This window comes from Pelodiscus sinensis, chromosome 1, assembly GCF_052426305.1.
Source record: "Pelodiscus sinensis isolate ZL-2025 chromosome 1, ASM5242630v1, whole genome shotgun sequence".
Lineage (NCBI taxonomy): Eukaryota > Metazoa > Chordata > Testudines > Trionychidae > Pelodiscus > Pelodiscus sinensis.
In genome coordinates this window covers 230,378,749-230,396,948 of record NC_143052.1, presented here as the reverse complement: position 1 = coordinate 230,396,948, position 18,200 = coordinate 230,378,749, and the positions used below count along the sequence as shown (strand labels likewise).

General features: G+C 39.9%; 1 protein-coding gene across 4 annotated transcripts in view; it reads right to left on the bottom strand.

The window, feature by feature from the left end:
* The window catches only part of TUBGCP5 (tubulin gamma complex component 5), a 53,272-nt gene that overhangs the window by 9,492 nt on the left and 25,580 nt on the right, over nt 1-18,200 (bottom strand). For all 4 annotated transcript variants that reach the window (XM_075916235.2, XM_006135828.5, XM_075916237.2 and 1 more), the window contains 12 exons: nt 17,771-17,864; nt 17,203-17,449; nt 16,835-17,037; nt 15,485-15,600; nt 10,339-10,607; nt 9,065-9,263; nt 6,477-6,665; nt 5,050-5,232; nt 4,040-4,124; nt 3,605-3,725; nt 1,913-2,091; nt 594-719 (listed from right to left, as the gene is read on the bottom strand). In XM_075916235.2, the coding sequence (XP_075772350.2) occupies nt 594-719; nt 1,913-2,091; nt 3,605-3,725; nt 4,040-4,124; nt 5,050-5,232; nt 6,477-6,665; nt 9,065-9,263; nt 10,339-10,607; nt 15,485-15,600; nt 16,835-17,037; nt 17,203-17,449; nt 17,771-17,864 (2,011 nt within the window). The remainder of the gene's footprint in view (nt 1-593; nt 720-1,912; nt 2,092-3,604; nt 3,726-4,039; nt 4,125-5,049; nt 5,233-6,476; nt 6,666-9,064; nt 9,264-10,338; nt 10,608-15,484; nt 15,601-16,834; nt 17,038-17,202; nt 17,450-17,770; nt 17,865-18,200) is intronic.

Sequence of the window (18,200 nt, the reverse complement as noted above, 5' to 3'; positions counted from 1 at the left end):
AGAAGCTATATATTAGAAATTTTTTTTTAAAAAAGCCAAAACAGCAGCTAAAACTATTACTAACTACAATAAGAACCACTATAACATGCTACTAAAAGAGCTAAAGCAACACAACTGGGGTAAAATAACGCAGATTACTGATAAGACTTTGTCCCAAGCAAAGGCTGGTTTGCATGTACAATAGCAGCTTGGCACACAATACTAAACAACATTTGTGTGGGCCAAATGAATTCTGCTATGAGAAATCTCCAGTCAAAAAGGCACAGGGGACACAGGTGCACCTGGAGTAGAGCACTAATTGGGACAGGACACAAAAAAACACCATAGATTTCTACATCTTCTAGCCATAGATGACCCATATACAATTTGAAGTAGGGCTGGATTGTAATTAAGGATATTATTCTGAGTGGGAAGAAAATGCAAATTTACAGGGAAAATAAGTCAAAGGTAACTGGAAAGCCTATTGCCTCTCTACAATATCTAGAATGCCCATATGTAAAAGTCCAGTAAATACCAGATCATTTGTAATTACAACATTTCCTTCTTTTGTTGAGCTGAAAATATCATGTATTCCGTTTTTCTTAGATACATACCTTTTCTCTCAGCAGGCAACGATCATGGATTGTAGACAAATATCTATAATGAATTTTAATCAGTTGATCTAAATCTTTGGCTTCTTCTACCTGGTGCTGAAACTCCAAACCTGTACTGTGAAGAATCTTTAAGAAAAAGCAAGGATAATTAACATGATCCTCTATGATCGGAAACCCTATAGTTCTCTTCTCTACACTCCCCTGTGAAGTTCTTTTTAGAATCTGAACCTCTATTGTTCCTTGACTCCTCCCTTCCTCCATCTGCCTTTGATATTCAGTCTTATGGTCAGCATCTGTAGACCAAAAACTGAACTCCATTTGTCAATGACAGTCTTTAATTCTACAGAGCATGGGTTCTAAAACTTTATTGCACTGTGACCTCCTTCTGACAAAAAAATTACTACACAACATTAGGCAAGGGGTGGGGGGGAAGGAGAAAGGAGCTGAAGTCCAAGCCCTACTGTCCTGGAGAAACCCTCAGACTTCAACTTCAGCCCAGGGCAGCAGGGTTCAGGCTTCAGTTTCAGCCCTGGGTCCTAACAAGTCTCACCACTGTCCTGGGCACACCCATTAAAATGGAATCGCAACTGAGTTTAAGAACCACTGTGATAGAAGCTTTTAGTTGTACCATGGATTGAATATGCCCCTTCTATAGGTATTGATTCAGGGCATGCTATCATTAAAAATCCCAGCTCCTGAAGGCCTAGGAATTAAGAAACTGGGATTCACAAAAGAACTCAGAACCTATTGCCTAATAAAGAGCATCACCATTAAGAAAGTTGGCCAACTTCTATCTGTTCTTATTTCAGAGAGGATGTATTAATACAGAATTGCAATTCATATACAGCAGTAGGACAAATGTGACTCTACATAGGTTCCTGTTTCATTTAAGACAATATGAACTTTTGGAAATTAACAGTAGTTAACTCCTACAAGACACACAACTTTTGCAGTCATCCTAGCAGGAGTGCACAGTAATAGCATCTTACTGAAATGTACTTTTCTCTTGACACTAATGTCCTCGCTTTGTAAACCTTTGGAAGTAAAAAATTAGCCTTGAAGAAAAGTGCTACTAATATAAAAAAAGAACTGTGCATCTTAAATCAGTAAATATTAAATAGACTTAGGAGTTTAAGAGGTCTTACTTAAAATTCAAACATTTTAAATATACATTCCTTGCCTAAAAATTGAACAAAATAGACATTAAGTGAAGACATTACTTAATTACATATGCATAGTCAGAAGTTGTTTTGAATTAGCAATGTTTGACTACAGTAAGAAATTCCTAAAATACGTAAGATTAATGTAAAAGGACGAACCCTGGTCATGATGTAGTTATGCAAGCTGTTAACAAAATGCATGAGTTTCACTCTTAAGAGGAACATGCGGTGAATTTGTTGTTTTATCATATCTGTTTGTGCTCCAAAGTGAGGAACTGTCTCTTGTTCTAACTGAGGTCCATCCTTAAGCTGTGGTTTTTCTGTAGCACTTACTAGTTCTAAAAGTGGAGAGGAAAAAGATTAGGTGAATATTTATAAAACAGGTACTGACTACATTTCAAAGTTAAAATTAAAATGTAATCCTTGTATTAAATTATCAGAATAATAATATACTGAAATAAGTATCTGAATTAAAGGACAAAGTTTATCGGTAGTTACGTTACAATCATATATCAAAATAATAATTGGAAGGGGATATTATGATGCAATTAGTTTATGTTTGCTACATAAAACTTTCTATCTTTAATATGTAAGTGCCAAGGTTTATATATAAAAATATTTTTTAAAAATTACATGAATATAATCTTATTTCCACAAAAGGGAGAACACACTGCAAAGCCCAGTCATACTCTTACAAAATTAAAATTTTTAGTAAATCAGAAAGTACAGTTTTCAATACCTTCAGTGACACGACAATTCAATAGGGTTACAAAAACGTATTTAGGTAAAACCTGAACCCAACTACTCAATCTACATGACATTTATTTTTTTCAAAAGGTTAAACTACAGTGGACTATTTTATATAAAGCTCTTAGTAGTATAATCACCAAAAAGGCCACTAAAGTGGAATATTAGAAAATTTCCACTCCCTTTCTCCCCCACCCTAATTAAGAAGCTCAAACTTTCTGCAAGCACAGAAAAATTATACTCCAATTCCAAGAACACATTCTGACCTTCAAACATTTACTTTGTAGTGTCAAAAGGGTAACCATTTTCACAACCCCTTAGGACAAGAGGTAATATTATGGCCATATTGGCTGCACTTGCATTAGTATATGATGCACAGGATTTCCTTCAGTAGCCATGGCTGAAGAATTAATGAGCAACAAATCTAATATTTGAAAAAAAAAAACAAAAAAAACCTCACTAACTCCAGCTGAATTAAGATATGATAGATGGCAGACAAAGGCACACTAACCCAATTCTGTATTTGGTGCTTAAATAGCCTATCATAGTGATGATTGTAAAATAAATGCCTCAAATATAACCAGCTATATTTAATGGGTGTGGTAAATGAGTTCAGATATGATGAATTCTGTAAAGCCTTCAAGGATCCAACTAGTTTATAATCTCTTAATCTGGATGCTCATACATCTGTTACCACAAGAGAGAAATTTGCCATCAAGACAGCTGGACATTACCCTTAATGTCAATTTTACTTCAAAAACTTGACTTCCAAAATCATTTAGCTGTACACATGAGCCTTACTTGAAGACCAGTGAAGTCAATGTAAAGACTCCTATTCATTTAAGTGGGTTTAGATGAGATCCCATGTGACTTTCGCACTGCTCAGCAAAATGAATTTAGCAACTAACTTTCCCTGTACTTTGTAAATGGTACAAACAGTAGCTATTATACTGCAATACTGACTTTTCAAGAAGGTCACTGTAATACTGGCTGTATTACAACAATGGTGAATAGCACGAATACCAATATGCCTTAAAACAAGACCTTATATTTTCATTCATACAGCTTTAAGATTAAATATTTCTTGATAAAGAAATTTCTTACCATCAAATCGTAAAACATCTAAACTATACTTGGCCCACTTTATTTGTAGCAAGAGAAGAAATACTTGATTGTAAATTTTTTGACATTCTAAACTTATAACTATGTCCACAGGCCAAGGGACCTAAAGAGGAAAAAAAACAAACAAAAATGATTAAACAATTTGCTGTTACTTCTAGGGATGTTAGATACCGGGTAATTGAATAGTTGAGTAACCCACATGACTTCTTATTGGTTACTTGACTATTTTATAGTCTTCAGGGGTACGGCCAGCAGCCAGTGTGCCTCTGAAAGGCAGCAAGAAGGGGTGGAATACATGAAGTCGAGAAGCTTAACCGATAAGCCTAGGCTTATTGGTTAATCGTATAGTCAACTACATGTTGACATTCCTAGTTATTTCAAATGTATTTTAAAATTAAAGCAAAAGAAATATTTTACCTTGTACCCTAGCGTTAAACCATCTAAGGTATGGACAGGGAGTTTCTTCTTTGCTGTATCAACACTTTCAAATGATATAGACAGCCTACAAACAAACAAATATTCTAGTTGCAGATGGTTTGCACTAAACTGGTCACCACATTAAAACGTTTCGTTTTAATCGGTCATTGCTAAATATAAATTGTCAGATTTAACCTGGTAGGGAAAGATTTGTACAGATATCTCTGCTCCATGCAATAACTACGTTTTATAACAGAATCACTAATGAAGACACTATTTCAAGAGAATATATAGAGCAGTGGTCCCCAACACGGTGCCCGCAGGCACCATGGCACCCGTGAGGCCATTTGTGTGCGCCCGCCAAGTGCTTGGGGCTGGCCTGGCCCCGGGCACGTGGCGCATACATGGTGCCGGAGCCGGCCCGCGGCGCTTGCGGGGGAGGGAGAGGTGCCGGCCCCGGGCGCGCGGCACTTGCGGGGGGGGGCGCCCGGCCCCGGGTGCGCGGCATTTGGAAGGGTGCTGGCCCCGGGCGCGCGGCGCTTGGGGGGGGGGGGAACGCCGGCCCTGAGCACACGGCTTTGGGGGGGGCGCCCCCGGGCGTGCATGTGTCCCCGCCCTCTGGCGCCCGGCAGGCGAACGGCCATGCCCCCTGGCGCCCAGCAGCCTCTAAAGGTTGGGGACCACTGATATAGAGCAACTCCCTGTGGAGGAAAACAAATGTTTACAGATAAAAAATTAGTTCTAGTGCAAAGATTAATCAATGCACTGCTATTAAATAGATATTCATATGCTTATTTCCACCACACTACATTTTGAATATGCTATCACTACGCACAATAGTTTCTATCAGTGTCAGAATGAACAAAGTGGATGAACGTATTGCTATACTGATGATTAAGACCATAATATAGCCTAATATTTATTTATTTCATGAACTTATTTCAAGAGGAAGGGAGAAGGAATTTGACTTTCTTTCACTTTTACTCTAAAAGTAATTCCATGCATTTTACCTTGAACTGTCCTCTGGATAACGTTGTCCAACTGCTTCCTGGAGTTGGACATTTAGAAATGATACATTCTGCCAAGTTTCCTTTTCTCTTATGTTATCAAAAATAGATGTGTAGAAATCATACATAGTATCTCCAGCTTCAAGCAAGAAAAAGTTTCGCATTGCCTGCAAGTTCTCTACTAGCCTAAACAGGAAATACAAATATCTCTTCAACCTGCATTATACAAGTCTTCCTTTTGCAATGCAAACCTTTAGAAGTCTCAGCATAATAAGAACTTCTAAGTAAATCCCAGATTCCAGTGAGATATACATTTTTTCCCACATAATAGATTTAGGCACACATGAAGCAAAATACTTATTCATGTGCTTTAGTTCAAAGCATTGAAAGCAGTGCCACTGACTTTAGGACGACTACTAATGAACTCAAGCACTTTTTCCTCAATCAGGCCCTCAGTTCCCAAGAACAGCTTTCTGGGGAGAAATACTGCATCTCTTTAAATGTTGAACTTGAAAAAATTCTAACTTAATTTGGAGTTTTGCTGAAGAAAGGGCTTCAATATCAGTTCCTTATCTGTTTATAAAGGGGGAAAAAGGGACAACAGTACTTCCCTATTTCACAGAGGTGCTGTACGGATGGCTACATTTAAAGACTGAGGAACTGGGATACTGCCGTGACAGGGGCCATATGAGTAATAGAAAGATGGTCACCTAGGACCAATAGAGATCATAAGATCTGGCCACTTTACTGAACACAGCATGACAATATCACATAATTAATGTTAGTGCAACGCTCAAATTTTAAATTTAGATAATCATATTCTGCCTTCCTGAAAATGCTCCTGTATTTTCAGCTGTCTGTGGGAAGGCTTGGGTCCACTGAAATCAATGATATCTTGGTTGCTGACTTTAACGGGGCCAGGATTTTACCCCTTGCTCTTTCCAGGAATATTTGTCAATTTGTTACTAAGTTTTAATACTGCTTTTCACAGACGCACCAAATTTCAAAATAAGCTATTTCAAAATAGAATCAAAGAAAGATAGAATTTGCATAATGCAAATAGCATATCTTATTTCAAGTTTAGGGTGCTCTATAGACCTTCAGGCAGTATGAATTTTTCATACCTGAGATGCAGTTACAGCGACATAAGCCCACTCTACGCTAGAAAATTAAGTAGGTATGTAACACAGATAAAGGGATAGAACCCCCCAAAAAACCAATGAGTAATGTGAAGGTTGGAAAATGTTAATTCTAGGTTTTATTAGTGCTTTTTGTTATTGTTTATCACAGCAGAATTAGAATAAATGTTTAAACAGTTTATATAATTTTTCAACTACAAATCAATTTTCTTAAAATAACTGATGTTTTTACAGTATGGTATAACAACAACTGAATATGCTTTTTAAGCAGGATCTAATTTCATTTCTTACCTGTAATCCTTCTTTAAAGTTTGCATTAGGTTGCCACAGCATTCAAGATATTGCCTATCTATGTGAGGATAAAGGCAAGACCTCAATGTCAGTTCAAATGTCTGGCATGTCACCGATTCAGAGGATCTATCCACGCAAACATCGCCACCAGTAAATTTCTCATGAAAGTCACTTTGCTCCAAATACAGCCTTCAAAATAAAAAACAATTCTTAGCTAGAAAGGAATTTTATCCATGAAATACCTTCATACATTTACAACTTTTGGGTTTTATTTAGCTTTGCTTTAAAAAAAAAAAAAAAAGCGCGCGTTGAAAAAGTAGCAAAAATGTAATTACCACGCTGGTAAGCCAATGGATATTAGTGCCATAATTCAGACAAGCCCATTATTTAAACTGACCATTCATACAACCGATGTATGACAAAGCAAGTACTAGTTTGAACGATATGCTATAACCACCTAATCACTAACTGTTTTTATACCAGTTCTTGTAGAGGTTCTGAAAACAGTACCAGTACAAGTATTGTAGACCTGAATAAATAAGAAAAATATGTTTTATATGATCTTTTACGGCTAAATTGCGATTTAAGGCCTAAACAAGGGGTTATGAGTGATTAATGAGCTCCACCTAGTCAATCAACCCCATGCATGGAGCCCTGAGACTCTGACTGGGCAGGGCTGATTAATCACCTATGAAGCTTTGTTGCCACACAGCTTAAGAGGGAACACTACTTGATAGACTGGTTAATTCAGTCCAAATCAACTTTTAAGAGCATATAACACAACGTTCTTATAATACACCATATTTATTAAACTGTTAAGGTCATTTAACTTAAAATGAAAGTGTTTAAATACAACCAAGAACTAAAGGCACCATTGTTACATTAAAACTCTTTTTAAAAAGCTGGAACACTGATCTACCTATTGGTATGTAAAAGAAATAAATAGCTAACATTCTCACCACTAATTATTATGACCTATGTAAGACTGTTAGAATCAACATACTGCTGTTCTGCTAGTTTCTTCATATTATTCTACCATAAAGGAACAATTATTTTTGTGGCAATTAACCCTTTTTCCTTAAATGTTTGTTTTAAACTACTTCTAGGGGTCTGTGCTCCCTGCCCGCTATGCTAGCAAACCCCCCTCTCCCTGGGGGTGTAGCCAGAGGGAAGGGGGCAGGAGCAGGCTGGGGGCAGGGTGTCTGGGGGTGGGGGGCAGCAGCAGGCTTAGAGTGTGAGATCTCAGTGAGGGGGCTGGGAGCGCTGGGTCTTGGTGGAGGGTGTGTGGTCTTGGCAGCGTGGTGAGTGAAGAGGCTGGGAGTGCGGGGTCTCGGCTGCGGGGGTTTGACTGAGTGGGCTAGAGGTGCAGGGTCTCAGAAGGGCGGTGAGTGAGCAGACTGGGGCCTTGTTGGGAGCCCGCGCTGGCACTCCAGCCTCACCCCCTTCACTTACTGCCCTGAGACCCCACAACCCCACCTTCCTCACTCACTGCCCTGACGAGACCCTGGCACCACCAGCCCAATCACTCGCCAGCACCAGCTCAGCCCTCGCCCCTACTTTCCCTATAGCAGGGAGCCAGCATTGGTGCTCCAGCCTTGTTTCCCTCCCCCCACGAGGTTGAAGCACCAGTGCCAGTTTCCTGTGGGGGCAGGGGAGAAAGCCCCAAGGTTCCCTATGCACTTCTGTTTCCCTTCCCCCCTCCTCCAGCTGGCGATAGAGCAGTGCGAAAAGACTACTTCAAAGACTACTTCAAACTCACTGGGGAAGGAGAGAGATGAGGCAGTAGAATTATGGTGTGTGAGGGGGATGCAGGTACACGGTTTCGACTTAAAGAGGTGTGAGGAGACTGAGGGTGCAGAATCTTGGCTTGGGGTGTGAGAGAAAGGGCTGGGGGTGGTGTGAGGAGGGTCTCAGTCAGTAGGGCTGTGGGGGAAGAGGCCAGTCAGTGCAAAAGGCAGCCAGGGTCAGGATGTGAGGACAGGAGTCGCTGGTAGTGGCCTAAGATGACCACTCCCCCATGGGGGAGCAATGTAAGGGCCAGAGGAGCAGCCTGGAGCTGGGGTGGGGCAACACTAGTGATGTGATAACATCATTCTGTTGTCCCACAGGAATATTTTTTTATAGAGAGAGAGATTAGTATCACGGTAGAGTTTTTCAAGATACATATTTGTGATGATCAGCCATAGAGAAACACGTTGATGCAAATGAAAGGCATTTTACATAACGTCCCATACATGCACACTAAAAATATTAGATTTTGCTACAGCATCTTTTCTATCATAATTCATTTGAGAAATATCTCATTTTTGTAATAAAAATTTCTATACTACAGACATTTCCCATTTTTTACACTAAAAACATGTAAGTACTCCTAGATATAGCGGGCATATATCAAACAGATCTTAAAATACTCACTTAATAATTTATATTTTTAATTCACCTTTGGCCATTCATCGGCTGCCTGGGATAATACTTAGCAAGGCTCTCCTTTAAACCTGTTCTTTTTAAGCAGCAATAGCTAAAGTTTAAGCCTTGTTGCTTCTGACAACACAGTAATAAGATCTGTTAATTTTCAGGTGTTTGATTACCTAGCAAAGTTAATAGCCAGCAATGGATCATGAACATCATCCAGTTCTAAGTGTCTTTCTGCTATGGACTGCATCTTTATCAAACTCTGCTTTGTAGCTTGTTGTTCTGTAATAATATCCGGAACAGATTCTTCTCCATGCCGCAAACGAGACTGCACAGACTCCAGAAATAGTGTGTACAAATTCTTCCTTTCTGAATCTGAAGTACACAGTAAATATTTATGATAAATAAGAAATAATGTTGACTAAATTATAACAAGTTCAGCAGATTAACCCAGTTTTGCTTGTTGTATTTCCATATGCAGCATCAACAGTATCCAAGCTGTGATTTGCAAGATACTTAAGCACATATCTAACTTTAAATATTAATATTAACAGGACTATTTATAGGCTTAATGTTGAGTGCATACTGAAATATCTTGCTGAACTTGGGACCTAAAATACGAAAATAATATTTCTGAAAATATTAAACCCTTAAATACTATGGTTAAAGTAACCGTCAGCCATTAGTACAAAATGTGTATTCACTGACAGTTTATCCTTCCATGCTAAAAGGAATTACAAATATATATTAAAAAATTGCCAAACAGTGCAAAGCCACCTCACTCCATATTTAAATAGAAAGGGACTTCTATAACTTACAAATATCTAGTTTATATTGTCCCAGCTGAATAGAACAGATATCACGGTTCTCACTACTGTGCTTTGTATATCATCATTCATGCTGAAAAGTTTCAGAGGGATAGCCATGTTAGTTTGTAATTTTTTAAATCATTCATGATGATTTCCCTAAATATTCAGCATGCCTATAGTTATATCAAACTCTTTGAGAAGATCACCAACAGGCTTTCCTCAGTCAAGAATCCTTATTTATTACCTATCATTCCTAAACCAGTGAACTATGCAGTAACTGGAACCAACTATTTAATCACATAAGAAAACAGGTTTATTGTTTGAATAAATATCTTTAAAAGTACAAACTTTAATAAGAGAGAAATTAAAATAATGTTTAAGAACAACCTACAACTGAGAAAAGCAAAGAAATTCTGAATTAAGGTAAAAAATTAATTTTTCCTCACATTGTTGTGCGTGTCTCATGTGTTAGGAATCTTGGAACAGAATCAGGTTTCAAAGCAGATGTGAAGTTAAAAAAACCACATAGTGCAAGTGTAACAAAGAGAGCTATATACTCTACAAACAGCATGGTTTGTAACAGAAACGTTAATGCACCCTAAACACAAATGCTGTTATACACAATGGAGAATTCTTTTCACCTCTTGATGCAGCTTGCTGTGGAGAATCGTCTTTGGATTGCAGGTTCTTCAACAACTGCATGGACTTTCCAGCCATGATGATTTGTTTTAGTACTGGTTTCAGAAAGGATACCATTGTGTGCTGCCTACTTGAGGGAGCCTGATCACTGCCAGAGCTGGCACTGGCATTATCACTCATTTTCTCTTCATTCTCCATCTTTTCTGACACACTATACAACGTGTAGGTAGCATACCAAAAATCCCTGTGATTAACTGGAACATTTTTGTTTCTACGATGGAGAAATAAAATCATTACACGTTATCCTCTTAAAATATAACTCTTCTCTATTAAATAATAATATACATCTTTCATTTAGATTTCATTCTGAATTTGGAATTATCCCAAAGTACTATAGAAAGGATAGGCTAATAGACATGTAGAACTGGAAAGGACTCTCAGAAGTCACCAAGTCTAGTTCCCTGCACTAAGTCAAGACCAAGTCATTCTAGAGTATATACCATCCCTGACAGATGTTTGTCCAACCAACGTGTTCTTTAAAACCTCAATTGATGGGGATTACACAATCTCATTTGGAAGCCTATTCTATAGTTAAATTATCCTTACAAATAAAAAAAGTTCTTCCGAACAGCTAATCTAAATCTCCCTTCGTACACAGTAAGCCCATTACTTCTTGTTCTATCTTCTGCAGACATGGAGAACCAATATATTTGAAGACTCATCAGATTCCCATTCAGTCTTAAATATGCCCAGTTTTAAACCACAGAAGGCTTAGAAAGTTTTGCTTACTTTTGATAATCTCCTCTGGACTCTCTCCAGTTTGTCCATATCTTTCCTCAAGTACGGCACTCAGAACTGAATACAATACTCAAGGAGCGACCTCACAAACACCAAGTAAAGCACAATTACCTTCTGTGTTTTACATACAATACTCCCATTTAGACACTCCAGAATATTATTAGCCTTTTCCACAACTGTGTCATGTTGACGACTCATTCAATCTGTGATTCACTATAAACCTCCAGATTCTTTTCAGAAGTATTACCACTTAGCCAATTATTCCCCATTATGTATTTGAGAATTTGATTTTTCCTTTCTAAGTGAAGAACTTTGCAACTATCTTTACTAGGGCTGTCAACTGACCTGCTTTAACGCCTGTGATTAACACAGGACAGGATTAACGTGTTAATTTTTTAACAGGTTAATCTCAGGCATAATGCTGCGCTACCCCTTTGAAGTGCCGTTTAGGCACTTCAAAGGGGCTCCGCTGTTGCAAAGCCCCTTTGAAGCACTGGAGCAGCACTTCAAAAGGGTTTTGCAACTCAGAGCCAGGGATCAGCTGGGCACTCCAGCTGATCCCTGGCTCAGCTTGCGCTGCCTCTTTGAAGTGCCATTTTGGCTCTTTAAAGGGGCAGCGCATTAGGAGCCAAGGATAAGCCAAAGAAAGCCTTACTTGTTCAACAGCTAGAAAAAAAAATTAGTAGTATTGCACAGTGGGGGAAAAAGTACTTAATAGCCATAGACCGCTATAACCCAACACTGTCCCAGACTGAGGTGTCAGAGGAGGTTTTGAAACAAACTGATAAAATTTAAAAATTAATAAGTCACCAGGACCAGATGGTATTCACCCAAGAGTTCTGAAGAAATTCAATTGTGAAATTACAGAACCACTAGCTGTAAGCTGTAACCTATCATTTCAGTCAGCTTCTGTAGCAAGTGACTGGAAGATTGCTACTGTGAAACCAATTTTTAAAAGGGCTCCCATCATGATCCGGCAATTATATGCCAGCAACTCTGACTACAGTACCAGGGAAACTGGTTGAAACTATAGTAAAGAACAAAACTGAGACGTATAACTGAACATAAGTTTTTGAGGAAGAGTTCTTTTTTTTTTAAAAAAAAGAGAGATCATGACTAGCCAATCTACTAGAATTCTTTGAGAGTATCAACAAGTATGTTGCCAAGGGAAATCCAACAAATATAGTGTATTTAGATTTTCAAAAAGCCTTTAACAAAGACCCTTCACCAAAGGCTCTTAAGCAAAGTAAGCTACTATAGGATAAGAGGGAAGGTCCTCTCCTGGACTAGGAACTTGTTAAGGAAGGGAAAAAAAAGGGTAGAAATAAATAGTTTCAGAATGGAGAGAGGTAAACAGTGGTGTCTGTCAACATATTTATAAATGAGCTGGAAAAAGAGGGAAAACACCCAGGTGGCAAAATTTGCAGAAAAACACAAAATTGTTCAAATAAAGTCCCAGGCAGACTGAAAAGTTGCAAAAGGGTCTCCCAAACTAGGTGACGGAAACAAAATGACAGATGAAACTGAATATTGATGAATGCAAAAATAACATACACCGGAAAATAATCACAACTATACATATAAAATGATGCCTAAATTAGTTGTTATCACTCAACGAGATAAGGGAGTCATTGTAGATAGTCCTCTGAAAACATCCACTTGTGTAATGGCAATCAAAAAAGCTAACAATGTTGGGAATCATTAAGAAAGGGATCGATAACAAGACAGAGAATATTTCACTGCATCTACATAAATCCATAGTACACCCACATCTTGAATACTGTGTGCAGCTGTGGTCGCCCCAGCTCAAAAAAGATATATTTGATGGAATGGCTTCCATATGAGGAGATTAATAATACCGGGATTTTTTCAGCTTGGAAAAGAGATGACTAAGGGGGGATATCTTTGAGGTCTATACAATCATAACTGGTGTGGAGAAAGTAGATAACTAAGGTTCATCAAATTAAATTAATAGGCAGCAGGCTTAAAACAAATGAAAAGATGTATTTCTTCACACAATGCAGTCAACCTGTGGATTGCTTTGCCAGAGGATGTTGTGAAGGTCAACACTATAACAGGATTCAAAAGAAAACTGATATATTCATGGAGTATAGGTCCATCAATGGCTGTAAGACAGGAGGAGCAGGGATGATTTTCCTGGTCCAGGGATGGGCAATAATTTTTGAAGGGGGGGGGCGGGGCCTCTTCACAAATTTTCGAAGTGGTCACGGGCCAACCCAGAAGAGGCAGAGCCTCGGGCAAAAGGGGTGGGGTTGAGAGCTTCCCTACCAGGAGCTTTGCTTGGCCTGGGGTCCCTCCCCCGATTTCTAGCCAATGGAAGGGATCTGGAGCAGAGGAGAGAATTCCGGGGGCTAGCCTCCTCCCAGAGTTGTCTGGGGTGTAGGCTTAGATTTCATATAACAGGGCTAGCAGCTCCTGGCCTCCTCACAGCTGCCTGGCAGGCACAAGCCCTTTGAATAGAAGCAGCTGAAAGGGCTCATGCCTCCAGGCAACTCCAAGGTAACAGGCCAGTGGAGCAGAGCTGTGAACTCTTTTCAACTGCTTCTGTTTTAAGGGCTTGCGCCTGCTGGGTGGCTTCCAGGCAATGCAGCCACTCAGCAGGTGAGCCCTCTAAATAGAGACAGCTGAAAGACCTTGTGTCTCTGGCTCCCTAGCAACGTGCTAAAGCAGGCATGGGCAAAATACCACCCACGGGTCGGATCCAGCTCTCCAAGGTAGAGGGGAGCTCGAGTCAGGCTCCCCTGCTTGCCCCTCAGCCCTGCATGTTGTTCCTCAGAAATGTGGCAGCAGGCTCTCTCTTTTGAGTCAGAAGGAGAGTGGGGAAGATTTGGACTCTGCTCCTGCCCCCAGCACTATCCCATTGGCCGGTTTCTGGACAGACACTGGACAATGGAAGCTGCCTGTTTGAATAGCAGGCAGCCACAAAGCACAACAACCCTCCTGCTCACTCACTCACTCACGCACATGGCCGAGTAGGCAGAACCATTTTTAGCTCTGCAAGCCTTTAGCTCTGCAGGCAGGCAGGCGGGCGGGCAAGTCTCCTGGTGAGAATCTGCCTCTGGCATCTCAGCCCCTCCCTTCCCTGACCCTCTGCCCCACTAACTCCACATGCACCCATCCCCCTTCACAGATCTGACACCCCAATCTCCTGCCTGAGATCACAATCCCCTCCTACTCTAGGTCACATCCAAAAAATCTGCACCCCAGTTCCCTGCCATAGGTCACAACTTCCTCCTTCACCCAAACTCCCTCCTACACCCCATTCTCCCTCTTGTACCCCAATCCTTTACCCCAGCTCCCTTCTGCACTCAACCTCCATCCCAGACCCTGCACCTCCTCCATTAATACCATGGAAGAGTTTGGCCCATGACCACTTTCCAAAAACTTGGGAGTGGCCCTCCTTCAAAAATTATTGCCCACTTCTGCACTAGAGGGGCGGGAAGTTGGGAGCCCTTTTACGTGCTTCTATTTAAAGGGCTGGCACCTTCCTTGCGTTTGCCAGACAATGCGTTGCCAAGTAGCCACAGGGAACATGAGAGCCCTTTAAATAGAAACAGCTGAAAGGGCTTGTAGCTCTCCATGCCCCTAGTGCATTGCAGGAGACGTGTGATCCCTTTCAGCTGATTCTATTAAAAGGACTCTCATGTTCCCCATGGCTGCTAGGCAACACTGTTGTCTGACAGGCACAGGGAAGGCTCCAGCCCTGTAAATAGAAGCAGTTAGAAAGGCTCACACTCCTCTGCCCCTCTGAGGCAATGGACTGGAGGCAGGGCCTGGAACCGCCTCACAGGCCGGATCAAAGCCCGAGGGGCCTGGATCCAGCCTGCTGAGAGGCTTTTGCCCACCCCTGTTCTAGTCTGATGGCTAGAAGCTGCTCATGATACTATTTTTTATTTTTTTGCTAGTCTGTGCCACAAGACCACTCGTTTTTAAAGTTACAGACTAACACAGCTACCGCTCTGAGACTCGATTACCTGTTCAGGTACCCCAGAGGGAATCAACCGGCATTGGTCACTGTTGGAAGACAGGATGCTGAGCTAGATGGACCTTTGGTCTGACATGGTACGGCTGTTCTTTTGTTTATTTTTGAATTTTTTTTAAAATTAAATCTTTTTGTATTATATCAATAATTACAAGGGTTACTCTCTCACTACCTCATGTCATTTCTCTCATGTAGATTAGACACAGATAAAAGTAATTAAAAAAATTGAATCATTTTTAGCTATTTAATCAAACAAAATTATTGTTATGCCACCATCCAGTTTGTCTTGTGCAACAACTATAACGTTGTGTTGGCCACCATGTTTTGATCTGTATCCTCATTCGTACCTCTGAATAATAAATTCCTTAGCAGGATCAAACAAGTTACCATGGACAATCCACTCATCCACTGTCTGCAAATATGGCCTTACTGTTTCAACCCAAAGAGAGAAGAGGAGGGATACCTGAAATGAAGAGTAAACACCAGTTACTGTGGAATCTTATACATGTCTGACAAAGTTCATGGGAGATGTGTAGAGTCCCTTGATAAGGGAGGCTAGTCCCATATCTGCCCATTTCACCCCCATTTACCTACTCACCCAAATGTATAAGACACCCACATCAGCCAGAGAAGCCCCTGACTGACCAAAGCCCCGAACCCTCCCTGTCTGCCTGCCCCAGAGGAGTTCTGAATCAGTGCAGCCACACTAAACCTCTGCTCCCCAGACCTCAAATTACTTTAGAAGAAAGGTATTTCAAGTCCAGAAGATGCTTTTGCAATGCCCCATGAATGTTCCGGGGCAGCTAAGGAGTGGAATGTGCTACTCAATTTCCTGGATTCATCACTAATTTCTCTGGAGTCCAGGGAGATTACTTTAATGAGCTCAGGAAGCTGTATGGTACATATCACCAGTATCCCCTGTAAGCTAAGCGCTTGTGCAGCCATTCAGAACATATTCAAATGCCACTCAGATTATTAGCAGAGCACCCACAAATAGGTTTTGTATTTCTATTGGTGGAGCACATTCACACATGTGTACGTTCACATAAAAATTCATTCTGCACATATATGGAAAAGATTGAGGGAACACTGTATAATATCTCCTCAGCTGACTGGCATGGGGCAAAATAAATCAAACTTCTCCCCCACCCAAGCCTGCAACACGAGTCTGCTGGCCACAGCATCACCAGGAGAGGCAGAGTTTGACAGCCTTTTAGACCTGCCACCCATGGCAAAATTATTCATAATATTCAATTTAAATAGCTACTACCCATTTCAGAGACGCCAATCCAAATAACTATGCAAATCTATATTTCCAGTATGCAAAAATGTACCATTAAAAAAAAACTTGACCAGATATAATGTTCAACTAATAGCGATGCAGTGCAGTGTTAAATTGAAGCAGACCCTGCAATCATCTCCATATTGCTTTCTCAATGCACTTCAGTCCTATCCAGCAACATGCATTATTTCCAGTCCTAAGTCTCTTTTGAGCACAACGTACTAGCGATGGTGAATTTTGTGGTTTATAACGTAGGTAACTATAGAATAAGAGACCATGTCATGTATTTCATGTGTGACCTAATGGACTTATAAGTCAATTCTTCAGTGATAAAAAGCTTCAAAGAAAAACTGAAATTACACAATATTCTAGATACTGTGTTTCATAATTCAAGTAAAAATTAGATTTGACATACTGTTTGCTCAGATGCTTCTCCAACGTTGTCATATTCAAGAATAGCTTTGTAGAGTGTATTAAGCAAATGAGATGCTCTTACAACATTTGGAGTGTCAGGTGGTACTTCTGCCACCCCTGTGCTGAAAACTTTGTGAAGTACCTTAAGCTGTGCCAGTCGAGGTGACAGTTTATCTACTACTATTGAAAGAGTGACTGTTTTGTCTGCAAAACCAAAATTATACAAAGATAAACTTGCTAAAAATGGTTCATTTTTAAAATACTGCATAGCATTTTGTTCAACTATTTTCACATACTTTAAACTTATTTGTGTAATAGCATATTCTCACACATTTTCCTATTGTAAATTAAATATCCCCTATACCGTACCTTTGTTGATTATGCATTTCTCAATTTCAGTAAGTTCTTCTTTGAAACTAATGAAGTACTTGTACAAAGCCCACATAAATGCTTGGTAGGTTCTAAATGGAGATTCTGTAGTTTTCTTGGGAGTGGAAATGGTTCCATGGGTTACATTTTCTGAGCTGTGCCCCATCACTTCATCAATAAATTTTTGCAGCCTAAACACGACTTGTCCATATGCCGCTATCTGCTCCAATACTGATCTTAAGCAATTCTATAAAATAAGGGTTTTCAGAATGATCTAATGACTATTAATTTTTTACAAGACCAGAAATCACAAGATTCTTTCATTTTACCTTTTATATGAGTGTTGAATTTGAGATAATGAAATGTTATGTTTATCACTAAATTATAATCACTTATGTCATCAGCCTACTCAGATTTGCTTATTAAGTTAAAAACAGATGTGGAATCACAATTTTTCCCCCCACAGGAAGTTTTAGTTCCCTATCCCCCAAATATTCAAGCCTGCTAAAGACAGACATATTAAATTATGATTTGAATAAAATCAACCCAGGTTGATTAAATAACTTACATGGGTCAAATGAGTTACAATAATGTCATTTCTCACAGTCACCTTTCCCTCATTCAGCTGAAATATAAAGAGCTTTTTCACCCCTGAAAGAAGCCTGGAAAGCAAGAAAAAGTGAACATGACATTCTTAAAAACAGACACATCATAATTATATGGATTAGATAATATACCAAATCCTTAAAAATAAAATGTACCTGCTTATCAGAAAGTTTCCTTTCTTAGGGTAGACCAACACTTTGAGCTGGATGTGTGATTCCTTGCTCCAATAGATCATGTTAGCTCTGATCAAGTTAGCATGCTAAAAAATTAATATAGCAGTAGCGATAAGAGCAGCCTGGAATCCACACCTAGCCCCTTGAATGGAATCATCCTGGGGGCAGCTAGCCCTTCGCACAGGTCACACCAGTGCTTTTAATGTTACAGAGATAATA